At 55.2% G+C, this 19,556-nt stretch overlaps 1 protein-coding gene and 1 long non-coding RNA gene across 2 annotated transcripts; one reads left to right on the top strand and one right to left on the bottom strand.

The window, feature by feature from the left end:
* Positions 1–7,926, top strand: LOC119100571 (E3 ubiquitin-protein ligase LRSAM1). Its single transcript, XM_037223652.1, has 5 exons — positions 1–60; positions 4,315–4,352; positions 7,072–7,210; positions 7,548–7,663; positions 7,920–7,926. The coding sequence occupies exons 1-5, from the start codon at positions 13–15 to the stop codon at positions 7,924–7,926; spliced, it is 348 nt and encodes a 115-aa protein (XP_037079547.1). The 5' UTR covers positions 1–12.
* A 5,542-nt stretch (positions 7,927–13,468) lies between these two features.
* On the bottom strand, positions 13,469–15,211 carry LOC119101482 (uncharacterized). Its single transcript, XR_005094568.1, has 3 exons — positions 15,082–15,211; positions 14,425–14,546; positions 13,469–14,255 (listed from the first exon to the last, which is right to left on the bottom strand). It is a non-coding gene; the product is annotated as an uncharacterized LOC119101482 (long non-coding RNA).
* Between the last annotated feature and the right edge of the window lie 4,345 nt (positions 15,212–19,556).

The raw sequence follows: 19,556 nt of genomic DNA on the forward strand, positions 1-19,556 counted from the left end.
CGGCTGGCCGAGATGGACGAGCAGCGGCGCGGCGAGGTGCAGCACTACTGGCTCGTCCAAGTGAGAGCTGACGCCAGATGTCTCACCGACGCACGTGCCAGCCACGCTGCTGACTAGACCAGATGTGAACACTCCGCCGCCACCAGCTTACTAAGTGATACACCCATTAGCAGCACTGCCAGCCGATCGCGGCAGCACTACCAGCCGATCGTGCAGCAGCACTACCAGCCGATCGTGGCAGCACTACCAGCCGATCGCGGTACAGACACTTCACCAGCTCACTGATGAGCATGCCGTCCTCGGCTGCTCAGCCGGTTCCGATATAAACACTCACCACTAGCGCATTGCCGACATGTGCGTCTCCAGCAGTACGACTGGCTGTTTCATGCACAAACTCTCGCCACGGGCTGTTTGATTGACACAGCTCCTCAGCGGAATGCCACTGACTAGTTCAGGTGCAGACACTCGCTCCCAGATGGCCTACTCCAGCGGAATGCCACTGACTAGTTCAGGTGCGGACACCTGCTCCCAGATCGCTTACCTTAGTGAAATGCCACGGGCTGATTCAGATGCAGACACTCGCGCTCAGGTGGCTTACCTTGGCGGAATGCCACTGGCTGGTTCAGGTGCGGACACTAGCTCTCAGATCGCTTACCAACACGCTGCTCCGAACAGCACTGGCTGGGTGAAGTACAAACACTCCAGGTTCTGCCAACTCATCACAGACATGCATTGTGTCAAAAGTGCTCCTGGGTTCAGTAACTGAACTCGGAGCACTACTGGTTGGTTATGACCCATTCAAATGTTGTATAGCACGTAACACATTACCTCTATTCGGACTAGAACGGCAGCCAGTCACAGCGCAGTTGCCTTGCCGTGATACAAATCGCTGACTCAACGTATGAGGAGTCTCGTAGAATCGGTTGGCACGTAGTCGACCTCGGGTGGCCGGTCCGCCGCCCGCGCCGCCAGACCACAGCGTCCTTAGCGGCACCCGCGCCCGGGCGGCGCCGGTGACTGCGGTGGAACTGGCCGGCGGTGCAGCTGCGGACCAGCTCCAGCTCCCGGTGCTGGTGCTGGTGTGTTGGTGCTTGAATGCCCGGTCACGTGGGCAGCGCTGCACTCGTCAGCTCCGAACGACTTGTGCTCCGGGGTTTTTCATGGGTGTCATCCTCAGCCAGCGACCAGTAATGAACGCTGTCCAAGGGAAAGGAAAATACACTGGGTCCAATTTGTTTTGGAAAGGTGAAAAGAAGGCTGGAAAATTGAAGTCATCATTGTTTTATTTGAAGTGCTTTCCGCTGAAGTAGCGCGCATACAGGAGGAGAAGTTAGCTGTTTTTGCTTGTATCTTTGGCTAAAAACACACGTTTTATATTCAGAAGAAATGAATAAGTCTGAAAGACCGGGCTCATTGCGCCTGCAAACATCGATTCAGAGAAGATTAGATATGAGCATTTCTTGCTGGCCGTTTCAGAAGGGCGAATTCTGTGCAGGGTGCTTTCCAAGTGATGTTGCTAATTAGATAACAATTTGGCTAGCATCTACTTCACAAGTTCAGATAAGCAAGTTTTTTATTTCGGTTGGCTATAATTGTGTTCTACCAGTGTTCTATGTTCGCCGTCTCACCCCATTGACGTTTTCTCTGCAACTGGTGCAAAACGGGAATTGAAATTTCGGAGCTAAGAAAGAGGATTCTTGCAAGCCTACAGATTTCAGACCAGATCTTAAACGCGTTTCAACACACACACACACACACACACACACGCACAACACGCACCACCGCAACGCACACGCCACCCACGCACGCACACGCACGCACACGCACGCACCGCACGCACACGCACACACGACGCACACGCACGCACACGCACACACGCACGCACACGCACACACGCACGCACCACGCACACACGCGCACGCACACGCACACGCACACGCACACGCACACGCACCACGCACACGCACACGCACACGCACAACAACACACACGCACACACACACACACTCTCTCTCTCTCTCTGCTTCTCTCTCTCTCTCTCTCTCTCTCTCTCTCTCTCTCCTCTCTCTCTCCTCTTCTCTCTCTCTCTCTCTCTCTCTCTCTCTCTCTCTCTCTCTCTCTCTCTCTCTCTCTCTCTCTCTCTCTCTCTCTCTCTCTCTCTCTCTCTCTCTCTTCTCTCTCTCGCTCTCTTCTCTCTCTATCTCTCTTCTCTCTCTCTCTCTCTCTCTCTCTCTCTCTCTCTCTCTCTCTCTCTCTCTCTCTCTCTCTCTCTCTCTCTCTCTCTCTCTCTCTCTCTCTCTCTCTCTCTCTCTCTCTTCTCTCTATCTCTCTCTATCTCTCCCTTCGCTCTCTCTCTCTCTCTCTCTTCTCTCTCTCTCTCTCTCTCTCTTCTTCTCTCCTCTCTTCTCTCTCTCTCTCTCTCTCTTCCTCTCTCTCTCTCTCTCTCTCTCTCTCTCTCTTCTCTCTCTCTCTCTCTCTCTCTCTCTCTCTCTTCTCTCTCTCCTCTCTCTCTCTCTCTCTCTCTCTCTCTCTCTCTCTCTATCTCTCTCTCTCTCTTCTCTCTCTCTCTCTCCTCTCTCCTCTCTCTCTCTCTTCTCTCTCTCTCTCTCTCTCTCGCTCTCTATCTTCTCTCTCTCTCTCTCGCTCTCTCTCTCTCTCTCTATCTCTTCTCTCTCTCTCTCTCTCTCTCTCTCTCTCTCTCTCTCTCCTCTCTCTCTCTCTCTCTCTCTCTCTCTCTCTCTCTCTCTCTCTCTCCTCTCTCTCTCTATCTCTCTTCTCTCTCTCTCTCTCTCTCTCTCTCTCTCTCTCTCTCTCTCTCTCTCTCTCTTCTCTTTCCTCTCTCTCTTCTCTCTCTCTCTCTCTTCTCTCTCTCTCTCTCTCTCTCTCTCTCTCTTCCTCCTCTCTCGCCTCTCCTCTCTCTCTCTCTCTCTCTCTCTCTCTCTTCCGCACAAACATAACAGGAGGTTTCCGATTGTTGCCTGGGTTGAAATATACATGCAACCTGTCTTTTTTGCAAGTCAGCCATAGTCTCTTATCCTCTACTACATGTTCCAGAATGCATCCTGTCACTATCTCGAAACTGATTCTCGCTCGGTATTTTAAGGTTTAAGCCTCAGGATACTTTCCGCCACTACCATGGTCGCCATTGTACGCGGTTTATTCCTGCCGTAGCTTGTGTATGGAAAGCACGCCAAACTGATTACTTGTAGGCACGCAGTGTACGCCATGCGTATATTTCAGTGTTTCGGTCGCATGGTACAGTTAGGTCCCGTATTTCTCATGTTTTCGGGTCTGTAGGTGACTCTTTCCATTTCCGATGATACGCTTCTCTAATTGATGTCGGACTGGTATACTTATTTTTAAAACAAGGGAATTTCACAGCGTTGTTGACTTATACCTTCACACCATTTTGTACTGTTAAGACCTGCTCTTATCATTCGAAACGCGATATTTAGCAGTAAGCCAACACCAAATACTTGCGTATCGCGTATTTGCGTAGTTGCACTGCTTATGATTGCATATTGTCATCGCGCTTAAAACACCTGGACCACCGACGGATCACACAATTTGTGCAACACTGGAAGCCAAGACATCTAAGGGCCTGGGCCAACGCTTTCGCGGGGACCGGCACAACATGTACGTTAGCCATCACGTCCTGTGCATGTGTGACTGCCTTAGCGAAACTCAATCGTGCCGTAATGCCGCACTGTTGGAGCCGATAGCCACCTGCGTGCCTGTGCCGGGTGCTGCTTACTACAACCTGTCTGTGTCTTTCTCTCCCATTCCTTGCGCGCTAGTCGGCGAGCAGGACGTGCGCTACTATTGGCTGGTCCAGGTACGCTATGACCCCGCCACGTCTCGCTCGCCAAGCACGCTCTCACTGCCAAGCGTCCGGTCACGCTTTGAGGCGTCGTCGCCATGCCACACCGACACGCGTTTTGACTGCGCAATGTACCCGTCTCAGTGTCTGGACATATGCCTGGGTCTCGGGTAAATCACGGGATCGGGGGCTCGCGTTGCGTCTCTCGAGGACTACGAGATGCGGAATCCTTCCGTAGGACGCAGCCACATGTCCACGAAGCATGCGCTCAGTCTTCCTGGAGCCGTGCCCATCTTCGCATTCTGGTCTGTTGATGTAGGCGCTGCCTCATTCATTAGATTCACGTCTCCTGCCGCACGGTGCTGTAAACAGGCAGCATGTGATGCGTAGCTCCAGTTGGCATGTCTCACTTTACCTCTGCGTCAATTGGTCAATGCTCCGGATGCCAGTTCACCTTATTACGCACAATGCTAACTGTGATTCTGTGTTTTCAGTATCAGCGGCTTCTGGACAGCAAACCTGAGCGGGTCAGGTACGTCATTTCTGCATTAGCTGTGTCACTGTCCACCTGGCTTCTTAAGGTCCAACAACTTGTGTACCTTTTCTGATAACGACCCTTAGCTACGGTGCTCCATGGGCCATTTTGCCGTGACATTCGAAGCAGCACAAGTTTAATAACAGTTCTGGAGTTTACCGTACCATACGTGTACTTGCTGTGCTAATCAAGAGTCTGCCTTAATTAGCCTGTCTGCATTGTGCTGCTCCTTTCGTATACGTGCATGCAAAGACAGCTGCTTTCAAGTGTTTGAGCTCCATTTCGGAGATCATTGACCGAGACGTGGGCAGAACACAGCGGCGTTTTTCATTCTCACTTTTGTTGCAGTCATTGTAAGGTTTCTTTAACATATATTGACCACATACAGGCAATTGTTTGCCCGCTCTTAAGCTGCCATAAAAAGTAGGTGGGAGCGGGTCGGCAGGCGCCGAATGGTGGTAAGGAAAACTGCGTGCCGTTGAAAGGGACTTTTTGTGCAAAATTGTCCCAACAGCTTCAACAAGTGCGCCCCCATCTAGCGTCAAAACATTTGCATGGCCACAGCGACCACGCATTGCGGTGATTATATATATATATATATATATATATATATATATATATATAAAAAACATGACTACCGTTGCTGGGCAACACACGTTTTTCATGCGTCAAATCACGTAGGATATCGAGTGGAATATTATTTTGTCTGGTGCTGTTTGCATTCCTGTTTCAGTGGCTGTAGATTGGCCGCACATTGTAGTCCAGTTGGGCGTCATTTCTACCCGCGGCAGAAGTGTTTGGATCATGATTTAATAGGCAGTCCACTCCGTCACACATTTTTGAAAGTTAGGACAAAAATATCATGCTGTGTTTCATTTTGTGTTGAGAACGTCTGCATAGGGGTTTTCTGCGCTCTGGATTTAGGTGCACAATATCTTGGGACAAGTGGAAGGGACGGCCAAGACCTTGGGCATTTTGGAAGGTAACCGGGCGAGGGTGTTCTTGATGGTCTGCAACTGAATAAAGAGTAATACGCATGATCAAAACGCATCGCTGACTCGTGATGCCCCATTTATTGGTGGTTTTATATTTTTGTTAATACGCACTTTGAAATAATTACCTGGCCGTCTTGTCACGATACCTATTTTGCCTTCGCGATGCCGGCTTTTTGGTTTTAAAGGCTTGAAACGGAGAATGGTGATCGTTTTGCTTCAGAAAATAAATAAGCTTTCTCCTAATGCTCGTGATTTGTGTTCGACACGCGAAATCAGCCTTACCGTCACTTCACAGACAGTGAGTTCTGTGACGTTAAACTTTCTATATTTTTTAACTGTGTATACCTTAACTTTTTAATTTGTTTTGGTTCATTCCGTTTGTGCGAAAATTATTTAATGAGTACTCATTTAATTGATTATTTTTTTAATTGGGTAAACTATCCACATAAATTATTTACAATTATTTTATTATCAAATTAATTATTTTGAGTATTCGTTTATTCGTTTATTCGTCCAGACAACAGAGCAATGCCTACCTTCTCTAAGTGAGCACATCATGAAGCTGACTAGACACCACGTGATCTACCAAACAAGGTCTGTGCTTCCTCGCGCGATGGCTTTTGCCAGACGGCACAAGTATTTGCTCTGGGTATTTTCGACGTAAATAATCTATATGCGGTGCTGGACTTAGTCCATGGCTGTTGCGGATACTCGTCCCAGCATGCGGTGCACCCGTTGGCAGTTTGCGGCCGGAACATGGCGTGCTACTACACCATCAGAGGTCCATCAGAGCCCCGGATGTGTGTCTGAGGACACGAATCACGCCTGCTGTCCGCAGAGACGCATGGGCGTTGCATGACCTTCAGCAGTCGATGCGTCCTAAAACCCCAAATCATCGTCATCATCATCCGCAGAGACGCCACTTACGCATCCGAGGTCATTGCCGCGCACAGAGTAGCGACCCTTAGTCCGTCCCCTATTCCTTGGGCGAACTCGAGTCATCAGTGTTCAGTAACGCGCTCCACCAGGCTCAGCATGTGACATGAGTGCTGCAAGTTCATTGCCTTTTTGCGCGGAATAAGAACACCTGTGCGCCTCGACCCGCCAAACCCGTTAAGGATGGATGTTGCATGCAACGCAGTGATGAAACGCCATCTTTATGTTTCCGAGGTCAGCAGCTTCATTTTCTTAGGTTTTGGTGTCGCCTACAAGGCCGTAACACTCGACCGATCACCGTTATATGGTAACATTTCGCTCGTCCCATGCCGTGGGAGGCATGTTGCGGGTTGTGAAGATCAGACGGCGAGCGCGACCTGGCCTTTTTGAGTGAGGACGACTTTTAGGACAGGCTAACACCCAAAACAACATGGGTCTGTACTCGTTTGGCTCGGTTCTGACGGATCGTTAAGAGGCGTTGTGGAAAGATCTTACCGAAAAACCGCGGGACTATAAAAACGGTACAAGGCTCAAAATTGATTCAAGTCCTGAATCTTGTTTGGATCTACTTTGAATCGGCTTGGCCGAACTAACTCGTGGCTGTGCTAAAAGGCTGGTGAACACGATTCTTATGTTATCATCGATTTAAGCCCGCATTTTTGTTTTACGTTTTCAAACTATACCATTTTGCGGGAACTTTCGCTCCCACCCTCAAAGAAAAAAGCGTGCGGGACCTTGGACTCTGGCTCCGTACGAAGAGCCACAAGCCTGTTGTGCTCTTGCAGGCAGCTGGAGGAGACGCTGGATGATAAGGTGAAGGAGCTGCTGCAGAGCGCCGGCGCCGAGGACTACCTCACCATGTTCGCCACCAGCGGTGTCCAGTACAAGATGCTGCTGTATATGGACGACGCTGAACTGATCGAGGTGCTGTTCGGCTGCAGCGTTTGGCTGCTGGGGACCGGCTGGGCGGGCTCGTCCGCTGACGCTGCATAGACTGCCCTGTCAGAGGCCGCGCGGCCACGGGAGCGGGTGTTGTAGAGATGTTGAGCCGTTGGGAAGAGGGTGAAGTACAGTCCAGCAACGGAGAAATACTCAATATTAAGTCTGATGATGCATGGAAAGAAACAAACGGAAGACATTCGCTTGTGTGTCCTTCCTGCTATAGTAACTCACGCAGCCGGATGTCCTGCTGCTGGCTGACGTGGGGTTGAGCCGGCCGCTGTCCACTGAAGTGTGCCGCACGGCGCGGCCGCTGTTGCAGCTGGGAGTCAGTGACCTGTCGACGCGAGCAGCCATCCTGCGCCAGACGGCGCTGGCCAGGGACGAAGACGAGCTGAAGCCTCGCGCGCCGTCCGCGCCGCCGGCCGAGACGCCGCCGTCGGCCCCGACCTGCGACGGGGCGTCCGCCGTTGCGGCCGGGGAGGCCCCGTCCACCGACGCAGGGGTGCGTCCCGCGCGCATGGCCGCCGCCGGCTGCTGCGCGCCGCTGAACACTCCCGGACGCGGCGGCCGGCGCGTGGCGAGCATATCAAGAATCCCTAGTGTGGTCTGCCACTCTCAGTTCTGAGAAGTGCGCGCTTTCCAGGGTCGGCTCGGTCCTGTGTTGAGACGTGGTCGCTGGGGCCATCCGCAGTGCGTGACGGCCGGTAGGCGCGTGCCATGTGACCTATGACCGTGCTGAGCGTCGCCGTTCCCGCAGGGTGCGGCGGCCGCTACCGACCGGACGTGTCAGTACCGCACCGCCCACACGGAGCTCGAGTGTGTGGTCTGCATGGACCACAAGGTGAGCGCGGCGCACCAGCAGGATCTCCGGCCGCACCGGCTGACCAGCACACCTGTGCCGACGGTGGCAGTGCTCGTCTGCCAGCGAGAGCGCGGCGACGCTGGCGTGCTCGCCGACGTCGACGTGTGTCAGACGTGCTCCGGATGCGTGTCAGACGTGCTCCGGTTGTATGTCAGACATGCTTCGGACATGTGTCAGATGTGCTCCGGACGTGTGTTAGACATGCTCTGGATGTGTGCCAGACGTGCTCCGGATGTGTGTCAGACGTGCTCCGGATGTGTTACAGACGTGCTCCGGACATTTGCCAGACGTGCTCCGGATGTGTGTCAGACTTGCTCCGTAGCGGGCGGGTCAGACTGCTGGATGCGTGAGCAGGCGCGAGCGCGGAGTCTGAATCACCCATCGGTTTCACGCAGTGCGAGCTCGCACTAGCATGATGTATGGACAACCGCAGTGCGTGCGTACAGCGCAACTGAGGCGTGCGATTGAACCATAGGACGGAAAATGGTAGCAGGCTTCGGTGGGGTTGGCTTGAAGCTAACGGTAAATATTTAGTCGACCCTTCTAGGTGTCAGAATGGTGACGATTGACCTGGAACGTTTTCAACTGCAGCCGTCGGCGGCCACCTGTGTCACTGAGCCGGCGTCTCTGTTTCAGACCGAGGTGATATTCCTCAACTGCGGTCATCTGTGCGTGTGTCGCCAGTGCAGCGAACCGCTGCACCAGTGCCCGATGTGCCGGCAGCAGGTGCTGCAGAAGCTGGTCATCACCACCGCCTTCTGACGCCGCCGGGCCTGGCCGACGGCGGCGCAGGGCTGGCCAGGCGCCTCCGCCGGCGCGCGGCTCGAACGCGCGGCGCCTCCGCTAGAGGTCGAGAGCGAGCGGGGAGGCGGCTTGAGAGACCCGTCTGGGGCGCCAGAGACATGAGCCGGGTGTCGGGTTTGATTTAGGCCCATTCGTAGCACAGTCGGTATCGTTCTCTCCATTCGAAGGATAGGCTTATTCGAAAGGATTGTGGGGGGGGGGGGGGGAGCGGGAGCCAGCGAACCGGCATTTTCAGACCACGAGGACGGATCCACGTGCGGAATCGCTACGTCTGCTGTTTATGATAGCCATTTGGTGCAATATATCATTTGTCACGCTTGGGGCAACTATGCTTTTCCAGGAACAAATGCATTGGGAGCATTGACTGAACTATTCAAGTGCGTTATATATTTTGATACTTTGAGCGAAGCTGATGAAATGACGCAGGACTGGGATTAAGCGCACATTGGGGGTGCAAAAAGGTCAGCGTTGATTGAAAACGACAAGAACGAGAGACGATAAAGGGCAGGTGTAGTAAGGCTGTTGCCTCATGTGTATTACTTTACACGCGAGAATTCTCTCGCGGTATCCAGCATTTGTTGAGATGTGATATAGCACGTTTATAGCGTACGGCAAACGCAGCGGTTTCGCCCGTGGATCAATTTTCACACTGTACATTGGAGTCGCGCCTCGCTCGCTAGAACCGTGGGTCGGCCAACGGGGTTAAGGTTATCATGCTCGATGTGCAATATGCGTCTGACCTCATGAGTCTGGAGGCAAGTAATTCCTTGCGCGATCCCGGGGCTTCACGCAGGTTGTCAGCTGTCTGGGCTCGACAATGTGTCTTGTACCCACGTCGGTCGGAGATCCGTGCTATTGGACCGTGACTGGAACAGAATGCTAATCCCGTAGGATACAATGTTTAGTGTTTACGCCATTGGTCCTGTGTTAATTACTCATTTGCAGGCGTTCTGGTTCTGTCATACATTTGTGTTTGGTTGTTGTCTGGCTGTTGCACTAGTCACAGCGCTACAGGCACCACGATACCTGCGTCAACGGCCAGTTTAACGGTAGCAGGGGTATATATGTGTACGCATATTTTATGCTCGTGCTTTGATGCCTGCTACGGCCAGTGTGACTCGCGTAACTAGCCTTTTTATGTATTTGATGTATGTGGATTATCTGTTGCTGTCATTATATTTGCCTTTACAGTATGTAAAATAACTGCATGCTGGCCTGTCATGCACGATTGGTATGCCAGCATCCCACACACCTGTAATCCAGTATGTGTGCTTTTAGTGCACAACAGTTATTCGTTGAGTCTGGTGCCAGCAAATTCACGCCTGCTACTGTGGTTTGCGCATATTGCTTCGTCCTCGGACATTACATTCCACAAACTGGGGGTGTCGTTTTCATATTAATTTAGGGTGGATGGAGGCGCCTTGACCGCCTTCCCCACCAACCTTGAAAAGAAAGTTGGCCTCGTTCGGGGAGGAACCCCGTGTTTGGCGCATTTTGGAGGCAGGCTCAGCTGTTTCCTTGCTCAGCCCGACTTATTTTGTGGAACTCCTTCTCGGGGTCAACCTGCTTAGATAGAGACGTGTCTCAAAGCTATCTGGATGTGATCGCTGGGGGTGATCAAGCGCATGCAGCCCTGTTTCCAGTGCCCCACCAGCCCCCTGCCACTCGGCCTGCAACGAAGTGTCGGTATCGTGGGTTTGCCATCGGAGAGCGCTAGCTAGCCTTTTCTACGGCGTTAGTTGTAGATAGCCGGGTGGGTAGAGGGGGGAGGGAGGTACGCTACATCAGTCCTTAATACTCGCCAGCACCGCCGGGAAGCCGCCAGTGAGGTGTAGACAGTCGGTTGGACGGGGGGACGGGGGAGGTCACTATGGCTGCTTCAGTCCCAACACCCGCCACCATCACTGGGAGGGCTGCCGGTGACGCGCTCTGGTCGGCGCGTGGGATGGCGGCAGAGTCTGGCATTAGCCCGCTATCGTGTCTGTTCAGGATGCGGACGACCATCACCACGCCGAGGCGTGACGCACTGCCGCCAGCCCGGCGCCGGCCCCCGGCCGCGCGGTTGACTGTGGCGTGCGTGCGACGGCCGCCGTACCGGCTGATGTGGGCGGCAGCGGCTGGTGAACGCCGTTCAGGCGCTTTACGCCCCTCCTCGTCGGTGACGATCAACGCGCCTAAGTGGGTCGGCGACGTCCAGTGAACATTATTCAGGGACGTGATGCCCTTTCCTATTGGTTTTCTTGAACGTATCAGCACTGTTCGCCACATCCGGGCACGAAAGGCTGCATGATCGGGCGGCGTTCACAGCGAGTCTATGGGACAGCACAGGTCCTCCGCGCTCTGGTGGAGAGCCGCTGTAGTGGAAGGGGTCGCAGTCAACGAACAAGTCAGCGTGACTTCATGCCTAGTGCGATCCGAGCTACCGTGGTGTGCTGGACTCGCTAGTCGTCCAGCTTGCGATCGTAGTGTGTAATTCTGATGCTCTCGTCTCTTCTAAGTGGCGTGTGCGATTTCGGATGTTCAGGCCCAGTGGCGGGTGCAGTCGCACCATGTTAAGCGTGTCCGGTTCGCATATCACCCTGCGGCGTGACGCGTCCCGCGTGCAATACGCTCGAATGTCTTGGCCTGTGTGTGATGTCGGATCATGACGTGCCAGAATAGTAACCGAGCTCGGGTTTATCGGTGATCAGGAAGGCTCTGAGGGGTTGTAAAATAGGAAATCAAGGCTTCGGTGATGTTGGAGCCGGTGGTGTTTGATCGCCCTTTGGACCTCTTGGTCGGCGCGGTTTTCTGTATTGGTGCTTGCGCTTTTGCTGCACACCTTTGTGTATCATTTGATGTTGTGCCGTTATGATAAAGTAGAGGACACGGATTGGCCGTAGTCAGGAGGCGCACGTCAGGGCGCGTCAGTACGCGTGTGTTAACCTATCTGCCCGGTTGCTCTGATGCATTCTTTAAATGTGTGGCCTGGCTTTGATATATCCACGCTATGCGTGCGTGTTGAAACTGGTAGGGTTTACGCCCATAGAGTTCGACCAGTTCGTGGCCGTGGTGGACCTACTCTAACACCATCCCTCCCACGTTCCACTATTTGTGCGGGCACAGGCGCTAGCGAGTTCAGCCACGAGCCGCCGTCCTGCTGGCCCCGCGTTTCCTCCGCGTTTTGTCCTCCAGCCTTCGTTGCCCCCTGTTTGGCGCTTGCGTGAACGCCATGCTCAGGTGCGCTTGCTTCTGTAGCGGGTCCAGGACAGGGGCCGCAGCCTCCGACGGCGTGCCTTGCGTGATGACGCGTGCAGTGGGGTGCAGAGGCCCCCACTGCACGTGTGCCGTAGCCCCTCCGCTCCGCAGCTGATCGCCTCGGGGGGGCGTCGCTGTGACCTCGGGGCGGTCACGACCGTGATGTCCGCCATGTTCCGATTTCTATGTGGACAATACACCCGGTACACTTCACACCTTCCATGTGGACAATACACCTCTCGACCTATGGTGGTGCGGCCCAGCTGACGTTCAGTCCTTCAGGAGCTTCAGGGAAAGAAGGGACTATCCTCGGGCGGCATGCCGAGACCCCGTCAGACCGCCGGAGCCCCGCGTCCGCTCAGAGCGCGGCCGTGCCCCGGCCAAGCCAGGCACTGGCAGACAGCATGTGTATTCCCAGTAAAAACGAGAATACGGTCGTTCATGGTTTAGTAGGTGGGCATGTTAACAGCGGCGAGCCCACCGCCCCTCCCCGGACACGCACCACACACCGCCCGCAACGTCCGTGATCACGCGCGTACGTCGCCGCCTCCATGAAGCCAGCCAGGTTCTACAGCTAGGGCAGACGAGGCGGCGGCACGAAGGCACGTCGAATATACAGCAAACAATCGGCAAGACGATTCGCAATGGTAAAATGAGATCATACAAATATCGTTAGGCGGCAGACCGTACGAACACGTGTAAACTGGTAGTGGGTGTACCACGAACGCGGGGCATGGGGAGGGGGCACACGGCATCCTCACGTGACGTGACCGGCACTCCATCAGGGTGGGCCGTCGGCGGGCGCATCCACGGATCCGGACAGCGCCGACAGATACCGCTATCCGCCAAAGGAAGGAGCGGTGGGGGGGGGGGGGACAACAGGCGCGTTAGCACGCGCCACCGTCATGGGCGGCACTCGGCAAGCGGGCGGAGCGCAGCGCGGGGAAGATTATTGCGCACAATCTCGGGGGCGCGGGGCGCGGCACGGCATCGTCTTGGCAATAGGCAAGGACTGCAGAAGGGCGGCCCGGCCAGGCCGCTCGCTCCGCACACATACACACCCGTCCACGCAAGCACATAGACTGCATCCAGTCCCGCATTCACGGCACCTCAGACTTGTGCTCCTTTGAGCATTGCTGCCATGGACTAGAATAGCGTACCCCGTTAGGCTCGTGGGCCCCGCTGTACTCCTGGCTTCGTCGGTATTCCCCGCGCGCCCGTGCAGCTGCGGGGGCCCGGTCACGTTTTCAGCTCCGCTGCGAGTGCTTCTCTCCCCGCGGCAGGTCCACGGCGCCCAACACCCGATGGTGATGACCCAGGACGCCTCCAAGTCCCGGGACAGTACGGGACACCCGAACATTCGCAAGGACGGGATGGGATGCTTACACACCTCCACGGGGCGTCCCGGGCGCCGAGCACCTCCGGGGAGCACCTATCACCCAGGCCTGTCCTCCATGTCGTCGGTCCAGCGCTCCTGCACGTCTGGCGGGAGACCTCAGGCTCTTATCCGCTGGCCGCCCGGAGCGCTGCGCTGTCCGTCAGGCCGGCGTGGGGCGCCTTCGTCCCCAGAGAGGCGCCGCTCTCCAGGCCGCTGGCACGCTGGGGCGCCGCCCACGGCCCGGGCGCCGCTGTGAACCCTTCGGCACCGCTGGCTTCGGGGGCCTCTCGTCCCTTCGGTACCGCCGGCTTCGGGGACACCCCTCGCCCGTTCGGCACCACCAGCCTCGGGGCCACCCCTCGCTCCTTCGGCACCGCCAGCCTCGGGGCCACCCCTCGCTCCTTCGGCACCGCCGGCTTCGGGGCCACCCCTCGCTCCTTCGGTACCGCCAGCCTCGGGGGCACCCCTCACTAATTCGGCACCACCGGCCTCGGGGGCAACCCTCGCCTCTTCGGCACCGCCAGCCTCGGGGGTACCCCTCGCCCGTTCGGCAACACCGGCCGCGGGGATACCCCTCGCCTCTTCGGCACCGCCGATCGCAGGGGCACCCCTCGCCCGGTGTCATTCGAAGCTGATGAGGTTGGCCGGCAGGGGCTGCGCGCGCAGTCCGATGGCCGCGTCGTGCAGCTGCTTCACCCACTCCTCGGCCTTGCCCTGACTAGACGCGCGGAATTTGTACATGTCACCTGCCGGACGAGACAGTTAACGCGCGGGTTACGGTGGGCCCCGACAGGCGGCAGCACTGCACTGCGCGCGTCGTGCAAGTCGCTACAATGTGGATCTCGTCCGCGTCCGGTAGTACGATAGTGCGCACCACACAGCGGCCGAGCAGTTCGTGACGTATCAGTTACTCACCTGAGGCGGGGTTCTGCAGGATGAAGGTGTCCTTCAGCCACGACACGTCGTCCACGTGCACGGACCAGTGGCGGATCGTGTGCATCTTGCTCGGCTCTGATTTGAAGTCGCTCCGCTCCGTGCTGCGAGGAAGGGCGTGTTACGTGAGGGGAGAGGGCTGCTGCCGATGACTTGTGGTTGTCAGGTAGCGGTTTGGGATTGACGACGGCATACGGAACCAATGTTAATTAACCATTTAGTGCGCTAGTAGCGCTGTGTGAAGCAAACGCCATTCTATGATTTAATGCTCTCGCCTTGCAGACGAGTTTCAACAATGTATGGAACCAATCTTTATTAACCATTTAGTCTGCTAGTAGCGCTGTGTGAAGCGAACACCATTCTATGATTCAATGATCTGGCCTTGCAGACGAGTTTCAACAATGTACATCACTTAGCAGTCTTTGGATCAGAACCTAGTTTTCCCGCGTACCGACGCCAGTCCGACACCCTTAATATCTAAACACGCAACGTCTCCTGAAGATTCATCGTATACACTCAACGTGAGCAAGGACCATGGCACATTTCAAAATTGCAATCGGGGGCGACGATCCATCCCCGCCGCCTGCACCTGCAGCGCCCACAATGCCAGCCGTAAAAGACGGCGTCCAGGGCACGTACCACTTGATTTTTTTGCAGCTGAAGTAGACGAGACTGTCGGCCCACAGCTGGACCCAGTAGCGTTGCCAGGTGGCCACGGGCGGGCGGCGGCCCGACTTGAGCAGCGTCTTGCGGCGCAGGCAGCCCTGCAGCGTGCAAACGGCGCCAGCCTCCATCACCAGCTCGTCACACTCGCCGTCCCTGCGCACGAGAGAGTATGCCATCAGCTTCCATCACCAGCTCGTCACACTCGCCCTGAATGTGAGAACGACGGTCGAGGATATATATATATATATATATATATATATATATATACCAAATTCCTCCTGAACAACCGTCTCTGAACCAGAATAACATTAGGCTCTATTCGCTTTTATTCGGGTTCGGAATCGATTCCGCTCAAATGGAATCAAGTGCAAGTCTAGCAATTAGGGCCGCATCCCCAGCCTATCACTCGCGCCGCCCCTGAGGAGAGAAAGGGTCGCCAGGCTCCATCTTCAGCTTATCGTCCTCTCCGGCCCGGATGGCAGGGGGTAGGGGTCAGACCAGGTCACCACCCTCCATCAACAGCTCGCCGCCGTCGCCGCTCACCCTGATCGGTGAAGGCGGGTCATCGAACCCCACCAACAACGACGCATGCTGGTCCCAGCCATGTCTAGAACGGGTGGTCCGTAAATGCGGCAAGACCAGAAACCGCCACCGGCGTCGTTAAGGTAAGCGTGTTAGCAATGCAGCCACACCATACACATTTTACATACATGCGACGGGCGTACATGACAGCCGACCTGTCACACACGGATCTGTCACATGTTGCTGAACCTGCCTACAGACAGATCTGTCACAGACCATCCAACGACGCACGAACACGGCATAGGCAGCCTGCGAACACGGCACAGCTATCCGACGACACACCGGAGGTCCACGGACTCGATGGTGTCGCTCGGGGTGTTGGGGCACGCCGACGGCTCCGCGGACTCGTGACAGAGGCATGCAGCGGGCGGCCGCGTCCGGCCGCTGCCACGGGCCGACGGGCCGGCGCCAGCCGCCGCCTGACCCGCCGCCACTCACAGCATGGGCAGGCTGGCCGAGACGTGGTCGCCGTCGGCCGACCGGCCCCCCTCGCCGTCCGGCAGGTAGAGCGAGGCGCACATGGCGTCGCCGGCGCTCAGCACCGAGTCGTCGAGCAGGTGGCGCGGGGCGGCGCCCGACGGCAGGCTGCCGGACCGCGCCGCATCGGTCGTTAGTACGCGGGGAGCGACGGCCCCGGGCAGGCTGGGCAGCGCGGCGCGGCAGCGGTCCGGGACACGCTGCGGTCGCAGGGAGCCCGCGCGCAGGGCTGCGGAGATGCTAAGCGACGTCACAGGATCTCAGGCACCAGCTGGCCGGATTGGCTGATGGATGTCTGAGTGTTGGAGAGCATGGGCGTAAGTTGTCCGGAGACAGGAAGGGGAAAAGCCCGAGGAGAAGAGAGAGAAAGAAGAGGAGGAGAGGAGCGAGAAACAGAGGAGGAGAGAGAAAACGGGGAAAGGGAGCGAGAAAACGGGGAGAAGGGGAGAAGGGGGGGAAAAAAAGGAGAAAGGGAGTGTGAGAAAATGCGTCAGCGGGGCCGTGTACCTTGTGACGTGTCAGAATTAGTCGGTAAATTCGACAGCGTGGATTACAGTTGGCTATGAGCAGGCAGTAAGGCGGCGATTAATGGAGAAATATGAAAGTGCGTCAAAAAGCAAAGCTCAGTACAAAATTAATAGTCATGCACAAAGAAAAAACACGGAAAGCATGGACAAAACGTATTAGCTAATACAGTTATAGCATAGCATGAATCAGTGAGCAAACATGCTGGCCGCTAGGATGGGGCCGTCGAGCTGAATTTCATAATGATGTTTTCGAAACCTACCGATTCCGTTCTGGTCACGAAATCCATTGAATTCTAAGAACAAACTTTGCGTTTGGTGAAAGCCGCCTTTAAAATCGCCTCTTTTCGGTCCGACCAACTGGCCACGGCTCTATAGCACACACTAGCCAGTCATTACAGCTACTGGGTTTGGATTCCATACTCCGGCCACGAGTGCACATCGAAAGCAGCGGCATCGTCCAGTGCACTCACGCAATCCGCACCAGACGTGGGATGGCGACCTCGGTCGGGGGCACGCCAGCCTCCTCGGCGGGTCACACCCGCCCCTCGGCCGGGGTCGCGCGCCACGCGTGCGCCGCCTCCTACGCACGACACTCGAGCCAGAGAAGAGGAAGAGCTGGGCAGCGGCCCGCTCGGGGGCGCGGCCCGGGGGGCGGGCCGGCCGCCGGGAGGGCGCGCCGCACTCACCGGGGCCCACGTGGGTGATGGTGATTTGGCCGCACAACAGGGGGGCAGGCGACAGGAGCCGGCGCGAGGCAGGCTCATGCTGCGCGTCCTGCGGCCGGCCGCGCGCCACCCGTCACACGCGCGTTCCGCGCCGCCCCAACACACCAGTCAGACGGCAAGAGCGACGGTCCGCCGGGCGAGTACGCTTACTACGTCATGGGACCAGACGCCGCTCTAACGTTCCTAATGTGATCATACACAAGTCAAGACGTCTTAGAGCCCTTGTATACATGGCGCATTCTTGCTTAGCAGAGGCATGTCGGTGGTTGTAACCGGTTATAACTGGATTCAACTAGTTGACCACTTCTGGGTTTCACTGTGAACCCGGGTGGATATTTGTGTACGTGACTCTAATGTGAAGGATCCTAGCTCATTCCAGGAAATTTAACACTGCGTGGAAAATGCTGTTCGTAAATTGGAGATGAGATCTTGTCCACACAATACAGAAGGCACCGTCATAAAGGATTGTGTATACTAAGGAGTGTTTGAGTTAAGCATTAAGAAAGGTGCTTAATACAGTACAAGTCGTTAAGTTACATGACATTTTTCTTTTCACGAGTTTTCTTCGTACGTTGCTATGTTTTCGTGCAGCTTTGAAGTTGGCTTTAAGGCGAATCAGCAGCTCAGTCATTTGGAAGGTCTTATCCTGCAATGACAATTATTTGAGGATTCAAAGGGTCACGCAATGTGACATAACACGAAGGTAACACAATGCAACATAAGATGTAAACATCATTCAGGCAAAATTGCCTTACTTTATCACGCTCAACAAAAATTGTTTTGCATTTCAACAGTCACATATACCGAACTTAACCAGAAAAGATCCAAACCCCGCAAAGTCCTGCCCCAGTCTCTATTGAGGTGCGTTTTCTTCTTTTAGTAACGTTGAACTGCCACTTTTCCGGTCCAGTAATGGCCTTGCGTCGTTAAATTCCAAGTCGTCCCACTGCATGTTGTGCTGGAAGTTTCTGCATGTTCGGACATGGCCGATCTCTTGTGATCCTGTTCCCGTGGCGACTGGACAGCCCGTTTCGCCAAGGTCAGCGGCGCTACATTCGCAACTCATGCTGCGGACTATCAGCCTTAGTTTGACTTTTGGTGCCGCATCCTTCTCGTCACGCCTGCCTGCTCCGCGAAGCAGCGCTGGGCGAGTGGCCAACGCTGCTTGACGCTGCTTCTCCCACCTCTCCGCGCTCGACGCAGGTTCCTCGCCTGGCGCTACTTAGCGGAACACGCTGCGCGTGCAGCCGAAACATTTGGCATCGCAAAGTCAAACTGAAGGGGAGTCCATGACACCACTTGTAAGTGTAACACTGGTTATGTTGGCGAGACGGGCTGTCCCAACGCCACAAGAACGAACAGACATCGGACCGTCTTCACATCCGCATCATGGACGACTCCTACGAAAGGTACATGTAAACAAATCCGCCGTCATCGGACGCGCAGCAAACACACCGCACAACATCCCGTGGGATGGCTTCAATGTTCTCCCGCACGATGAAAATTATCGAAAAAAACTACTGAATCCGGCATGATCAAAAGGAACTCCCAGATCAGGGAGTGGGCCTGAAATGGGTAGCAGTGGGGACCTTTGAATTTCGAATAGCTTACGTGGGTTCTGATGTGCGCTAAAAAGTGATGTTTTCCGGCTTAAATGACATAGCATATAGAAGCTCAATCACGATAACACGCGAATCTTACTTCTTACTGAATGGCTTGGACGAAGGAATGTGTTCAGACTGTTTGATGGGCAGTTAACTGCTGAAAGTTTGGCCGTGCCGTGATACCAAAGCCCGTTTTAAATGCCGTGCGTTTTTGTCTCCGCCCACGAACAGACACCGTGTTAAAATGCCGCTCATGCATGAATGCCTAAATGGGCGTTTTGACAGTAGTGAGGCAGCTAATCAACATGCGCTTGCCTGCTTCAGCTGACTTCCATTTAACGTTCCTTCACTGCATGTCAACGGGCGTTTGGGGAGATTGGCACGAGGGATTGTAAATTGACCCGGCCCGTCATGCTAATTTCCAAACGCAATTCGAGAAAGGGGTCGCCAGGGCCCAGAAAGGTAGTTATAAATATATCTTATTTACTTCTTGGGTATGCTACAATCTACTGACCATTTGTACATTTCACGGT

The sequence above is a fragment of the Pollicipes pollicipes genome, unplaced genomic scaffold (assembly GCF_011947565.3).
Source record: "Pollicipes pollicipes isolate AB1234 unplaced genomic scaffold, Ppol_2.1 Scaffold_4881;HRSCAF=5763_pilon_pilon_pilon, whole genome shotgun sequence".
Lineage (NCBI taxonomy): Eukaryota > Metazoa > Arthropoda > Thecostraca > Pollicipedomorpha > Pollicipedidae > Pollicipes > Pollicipes pollicipes.

Coding starts and splice junctions, on each gene's coding strand:
- LOC119100571 (XM_037223652.1), top strand. CDS start 13: ATGGACGAGCAGCGGCGCGGCGAGGTGCAGCACTACTGGCTCGTCCAA. Junction 61..4,314: donor AGCACTACTGGCTCGTCCAA/GTGAGAGCTGAC, acceptor CTGTGTTTTCAG/TATCAGCGGCTTCTGGACAG. Junction 4,353..7,071: donor AGCAAACCTGAGCGGGTCAG/GTACGTCATTTC, acceptor GTGCTCTTGCAG/GCAGCTGGAGGAGACGCTGG.